This window comes from Gekko japonicus, unplaced genomic scaffold (genome assembly GCF_001447785.1).
Source record: "Gekko japonicus isolate JY-2015 unplaced genomic scaffold, Gekko_japonicus_V1.1 scaffold1305, whole genome shotgun sequence".
Lineage (NCBI taxonomy): Eukaryota > Metazoa > Chordata > Lepidosauria > Squamata > Gekkonidae > Gekko > Gekko japonicus.
The window spans coordinates 93,043-99,367 of NW_015170318.1; the positions used below are offsets into that span (position 1 = coordinate 93,043).

The 6,325-nt window shown below is 53.4% G+C and overlaps 1 protein-coding gene across 1 annotated transcript; it reads right to left on the reverse strand.

Moving 5' to 3' along the window:
- Positions 1-804: 804 nt before the first annotated feature.
- LOC107116162 (ribonuclease-like) lies at positions 805-6,313 on the reverse strand. Its single transcript, XM_015418035.1, has 3 exons — positions 6,281-6,313; positions 4,925-5,110; positions 805-1,568 (listed from the first exon to the last, which is right to left on the reverse strand). Exons 1-3 carry the CDS (start codon positions 6,311-6,313, stop codon positions 1,107-1,109), a joined length of 681 nt encoding a protein of 226 aa, XP_015273521.1. The 3' UTR covers positions 805-1,106.
- Between the last annotated feature and the right edge of the window lie 12 nt (positions 6,314-6,325).

Consider the following 6,325-nt stretch of genomic DNA (forward strand, 5'->3'; position numbering starts at 1 on the left):
CTCACATCGTCTCACACAGACCTGCATCCGAAATTAGAGTGGCAACAGATTTCCGGTGCTGGGACAGAGAAGGCTTTGTCCTACTGCGTCCAGAACACCAGAGAACACCTAGATCCAAGTAGCAGCTTAAAGACCAACAAGATTTGGGCATATACTCTTTGGAGAGTCAACGTTCCCCTCCTTGGATAGGAAGGTTATCTGACAAAGGGAGCGAAGACTTTCAAAAGCTCGTGCCCCGAAAATCCAGTTGGTCTCCAGGGTGCCACTGGACTCCAACCTCGCTGCTCTACTGCAGACCAGGGGTCATTTTCTGTAGGAGCGCACAGGAGTGGAGCTCCGGCAGCAAAGAGCCCAGGGGGCGGGCACATGCAACAAGCCCCACCCCCTGCTCCCAGCAGCCCTCAGTCAGAGCAAGAAGCAGCCAGGTAAGTTGCAGAGCCCCCACCCCACCCCGGTCCAAAACAGTCCAGTGGCACCTTTAAGACCAAGTTTTATTCAGGTACAAGCTCTCCCTCCTCTGTGAGGACAGATCTGCACGTTCCCCGCCCCCACAAAATAGCTAGCAATCCAAAAAAGTCCAGTGGAGGCTGAGCAGTGGGTGTTGCCTTCTGACACACTTCCGGTGAGGTCAGGGGGTGTGGCGTATGCAAATAAGTTATGCTAATGAGCTCCTGCACCTCTTTTTCTACGAAATGACCCCTGCCGCAGACCAACGGGGCTGATCTCTGAAACGATCTTCATGGAGAACACCAGAGGGCAGCCCAGTGCAAGGAAATAAACACAGGAATCACAATGATAACCGGCTTTATTGTATACAGGGGAGCAGCGGGGGAGCAGGAAGGAGAGGGACCCCTTCTGGAGTCTGCAGAAGCAACGGTGGCTTAACGGTGGCCTAGCACCACGACTGTGCTACGTCCTCATACCAAGGAGGCCAGGAGACATCACGAGTGGCTTAAGTGGTGCCTTGCATTCGAAGGGAGCAGCTAATACTCCGCACAGCATTATGACTAGCTCTGGGTGCAAGAGAGGCAGGGGCACGGAGCAGCAAGCCGGGGAAGCAGGGTGCTCGGCCCGGCCCGAGGGGAGCTGCCACCTCTCCCGTGGGGCTACGTGGAGGAGATGTAGCGGACCGGGAGCCCTTCCTTGCAGGTGACCCGGATCCTCGTAATTTTGCTCTCCCCCTTGTACCTGCAGAGCAACTTGCCCAGGAACCTCCTGCGCCTGCAGGTGGTGATGGGGAAGAGGATTTTGCTGCGGGTGTTGCCATCCATGATCTGCCCTCTGGAGTTGCAGATGGACTTCAGCTGCTCTTCGGTGGTGTGGATGAAGGTGTTCTTCCGCTGGCAGGCCATGCCTCTGCGGCTCATCATCTGTTTGCAGTAGTGGCTGTTGCTGCCGAAGTTCATTTTGGGGTTGTCCACGTGCTTCGTCAGAAAAGTTCTGTAGGTCGTGCCTTGGCAGGGCAGCCACAGACAGGCTGCCGTTGCCAGGAGCAGGAGGCAAAGGGTGTGGCCGGAGGGACCCCCGGGAGACACCATCACTGGGACCTTTGAAGTGGTGCTCTCGATCTGCAGAGGCGAGAGAAGAAGACAGGGGGGAAGAGCCTCACCTTCAACAGCTGCCAGAAGGATAGGGTCGCCAGCCTCCAGCTGGGGCCTGGAGATCTCCCGCTTTTACAAGTGATCTCCTGCTGGCAGAACTCGGCTCCCCTGGAGGAAATGGCCGCTTTGAAGGGTGGACTCTGTGGCATTGTACCATGCTGAGGCCCCTCCCCTCCCCAAACCCCGCCCTCTCCTGGCTCCACCCCCAAAGTCTCCAGGTCTTTCCCAACCCAGACCTGGCAAAACCCTACAGAAGTAACCCTGGGAAGGGTTGCTAGCTTCCGAGGATGGCCGGGGGGGGGGTCTCCTGGAATGACCACTAATCTCCAGACCACTGAGGTCTGCTCCCCTGGAGAAAGGACAGCCGCTTTGCCCAGTGGGGTCTCTGGCGTCCTATCCCTTCTGAGCCCCACCCCCAAATTCTTGCCCTCCCCAGGCACCACCCCCGAATTTCCAGGAACTTCCCAAACTGGAGTTGGCAACCCAGAGACATAAGAACATGAGAGAAGCCAGAGTTGGATCAGGCCAAGGGCCCATCCAGTCCAGCTCTCTGTGTCACACAGTGGCCAGAAATAGCAGGGGCTATCAGGAGGTCCAACAGTGGGGCCAGGACACTAGGAGCCCTCCCACTGTTGCCTGCCCCCCAGCACAGATCTCTGCACAATCTAAGGAAGCTACAGTTTAGGGTCCTGACAATGTTCCCTCTAAGCTGTGGAGTCTTGTGAGCAAAAATTCTACTCTGTGACCTACTGACATTAAAGTTGTGAGCGAGCCATTTGGCTACCGCATAAATTAGTTTTCTCTGGCGCCGTCCCTCCTGAGCTGAGACCAACATGTGTGAGCTGGAGGCTAAAAAGCTGTGAGCCGGCTCACACTAACTCAGCTTAGAGGGAACACCGGTCCTGGTGTTAGGGGGGCCTCCGTACCAACGGCCCTCCCCCCCACTCCTAAAAAGTACCGAATGACCATGTTGTGGGTCATCCCAGGGGGCCTGTTAAACTTGACAACGATCTCAATCTGGCCCTGGGCATAGGAGTTTTGTCAGGGGGGGGGGGAGGGGGCCTTTTATTAGGACACTAGGAGCCCTCCCACTGTTGCCTGCCCCCCAGCACAGATCTCTGCACAATCTAAGGAAGCTACAGTTTAGGGTCCTGACAATGTTCCCTCTAAGCTGTGGAGTCTTGTGAGCAAAAATTCTACTCTGTGACCTACTGACATTAAAGTTGTGAGCGAGCCATTTGGCTACCGCATAAATTAGTTTTCTCTGGCGCCGTCCCTCCTGGGCTGAGACCAACATGTGTGAGCTGGAGGCTAAAAAGCTGTGAGCCGGCTCACACTAACTCAGCTTAGAGGGAACACCGGTCCTGGTGTTAGGGGGGCCTCCGTACCAACGGCCCTCCCCCCCACTCCTAAAAAGTACCGAATGACCATGTTGTGGGTCATCCCAGGGGGCCTGTTAAACTTGACAACGATCTCAATCTGGCCCTGGGCATAGGAGTTTTGTCAGGGGGGGGGGGAGAGGGCCCATTTGATTCCTTGCCCACTGCTCTCGCTCTCTCTCTCTCTCGTTTATGGTTGCCATCTTCCAGGTGGGGACCTGGAGTTCTCCCAGAATTCCCGCTGGTCTCCAGGCAACAGAGACCAGCCTCCCCGGAGAAAATAGCTGCTTTGGAGGGTGGACTCTACGGCCTTGTACCTATAAAGTACTGAGCTGATGCACGGAGGAGTGATTTCAGCTCATACTTTATGAGGCTGCAGGATAAGTAAAGACGCTTAGTCTGGCCCGAGGCCAGCTTTTATCCCCATAGCAAAGCACACCCACACCCCTGTGATACATTATAGACAGGGCACTCGATTCCCATAGGTCCCTTTCCGAATCCTAGCCCTCTGATAGGTGTGTGCTAGGATCTGTTCGGGCTGTTGTCTCTGTGAGTGAAGCTTGGGCCCTTCGCATGGCCACGTGCGGACCCGACCGTGTGCACGGTCGTACATGGCATACGACAGTACCCCAGAGAGGTCTCTGCCCTCCCCAGGCTCCACCTCCAAATCTCCAGGAGCTGGCAACCTGACATCATGCTAGAATCTCTGGGGGGGACCCCTCCTGCATCCCCCCCCGCTGCCTCCCCCAGTAATGAATCTATGAAGCTGCTCCGTGCAGAGTCAGGTGACCGATCCACCCCCCTCTGCATGGTCGACACTGACTGGCAATGCACGAGATAAAGAAATCAGGCTGCTCAGCTACTGAGATTCCAGGTTACGATGAGGACAGGTGCAGGACACAGGGTTGCCAGCTCCAGGTTGGGAAATTCCTGGAGACTCGGGGAGGGGGGGCTGGGGAGAAAAGGGACCTCCCTGGGGTACCGTGCCACAGAGTCCACCCTTAAAAGCAGCCGTCTTCTCCAGGCAGGGCCGGCTCCAGCTTATTTTGCACCCTACGCGACGATCCCTTCGGCCCCCCCCAATGCGCCCACCAATTTTCAAAAATAAATGCATTTTAGGAAGAATGAAAAACACAAATAATCAAGAAACTCCCAGAGTATGGGGCCAGGTGCAGTTTGGTGCCCCTAAGGGCCGTCCCGCTCTAGGCGATCGCCTAGTTCGCCTAGTGCGTGAGCCGGCCCTGTCTCCAGGGGGGTTGGTCTCTGCAGCCAGGAGATCAGTTGTGATTTCCCCAAACATCAAGAGCATCACTGACCCAGACAGATTGTTCCCTCTATAGCAGGGGTGACCAAACTTGCTTAACGTAAGAGCCACATAGAATAAACATCAGATGTTTGAGAGCCGCAAGACATGGAAAAATGTTACAGGTTTTTACTGGGAAATATGCACATTTGCTTTTTGTTAACATTAAATGAGACTGCCAGCAATAATAACAAAAGCAGTAAAAGCAGATGTTGGTAATGATATTTATTTGTCCAATGATCGTTTGTTTGCTAATGATATTTAGCTTCCCCAGCCGCCCTGCCGGGAGACACACAATTGTCGAGCTACAGTTTGGCCACCCCTGCTCAATAGCTTGTGGCTCATAGTCACTAATGGACCTCTGCCCCATATGTTTATCCAATTCCCCCTTGAAGCTGTCTATGCTCATAGCTGCCACCACTTCCTGCAGCAGTGAATTCCACACGTTAATGACTCGTTGGGTGAAGAAGTACTTCCTTTTATCTGTTCTACGCCTACGGCTCATTAATTTCATGGAGTGCCCACAAGTTCTTGGATTGTGAGAAGGGGAGAAAAGGACTTCTTTCTCCGCCTTCTCTAGCCTCTCAGTCGCCCACGAGTGCAGCCTCTTTGGAAACGGGACATGATGGCTCTAAACTCACCCAATCTTCGTGCTCTTGGCTTCCTCCTAGAAGGACTGCTGAGGCTCCCCGTCTCGGGCCTGGCTGCCTTCCAGGGCTCCTGTTATATATGGCCAGCCAGCACTCAGCGGTGGTGGAGAGGAAGAACTTCAGCCCCGGTTTAGTAACCCTGCATGTAGCAACCTTCTGAAGGTGGCGCTGGGTGGTCTGAATAAAATATAACAAGAGAAAAATGCTCAGCCCTTGCTCCTAAAGGGTTGCCAATTCCAGATTGGGGGAATTCTGGAGATTTGAAAGGGGAACCTGGGAAGGGGGGAATTTGGGGAAGGATTTCACCCTACCTACGTATCAGGGCCGAAACCAAATTTGCACCAAGCTCCCCTGGGGCAGAGGCCCCAGAACCCGATCCTCAGAGGGCTGCTTGCTTCAGTCACACTTCTTCACCACCAGGATCTGCTTCTGGTCTCAGACCACAGCAGAAGCAGACACATTTTTAACAAGAGCTGTCTGAAATTGCTACCTGCCAGGACCACAATCTCCCTGTTTCCTGGGATATCGACAGTTTGAACATGCAGATCCATTCTACCACTAGGGAGGTGTTTTTTAAAAAAATCGCCTGTATATGCATGCATGCACATGCGCACTTATGCATGTGCATGAATTTTGAACCTTTTGCAGTGTGTTCCATGGCTGAGGTGCTGCAATGATGTGGATGCTTGACCACTGGATGTCTCCATGAGTAACCTGCAGCGGGGTGTGCTGTGTGGCGGATATGCCCCGCAACACTTTAAACCAGTTCAGTTAGAGGTGGCACCGTATCGCGCCAAACTGCCAGTCTGAACGCAACCATGATTAGATGTGACATATTGAAGCCAGACTGAAACTTTATGAAAACTTTCACCTTGTTTCCTTAACCCAAAGGGAGCAAAAGCTAACAGCTAACAGCTGGTTTTGGATAGATTGTCAGTCAAAAATGCTACCTGTCAGAGAATCTGCCTGTCCCTGGTGGCAGGAACCTGGAGAAGCACCGCTGAGAACGTCTCCACCTCATCTCTCCCTCAGGCACTGGAGAGTCATTCCCAGCAAGAATAGGCCAGTGACTAAGCCGAAGGAAGACGCAAATGCTCACGTTACACACATTCCACTGGGATCCCAGGGCTGGATTGGGCCCCTGAAGTAATTTGGTGGCCTTACCAATTATTACCCAAAGCATGGTAAAAAGTTTGCCCACAGTCGAAGAACAGAATAAGAGAAGAACAAAGTTTGAGTTCAGTGGCACCTGTAAGACCAGCAAAGTTTCATTCAAAGGTATGAGCTTTTGTGTGCACACACTTCCTCAGATGCATTGGAGTGGAAGCTAAGGGTTCACTGATATACGTAGAGCGTGAACAGCAAATCAGCATACAGCATAGTGACAATGTC

Bases quoted from the DNA above. Each gene is read 5' to 3' on its own strand.
- LOC107116162 (XM_015418035.1), bottom strand. From the start codon at position 6,313: ATGCTGTATGCTGATTTGCTGTTCACGCTCTAC. The intron at 5,111-6,280 runs GTATATCAGTGA...TATTTTATTCAG, and splicing joins ATTTGCTGTTCACGCTCTAC to ACCACCCAGCGCCACCTTCA. The intron at 1,569-4,924 runs GTGAGTTTAGAG...TCGCCTCTGCAG, and splicing joins GCCAAGAGCACGAAGATTGG to ATCGAGAGCACCACTTCAAA.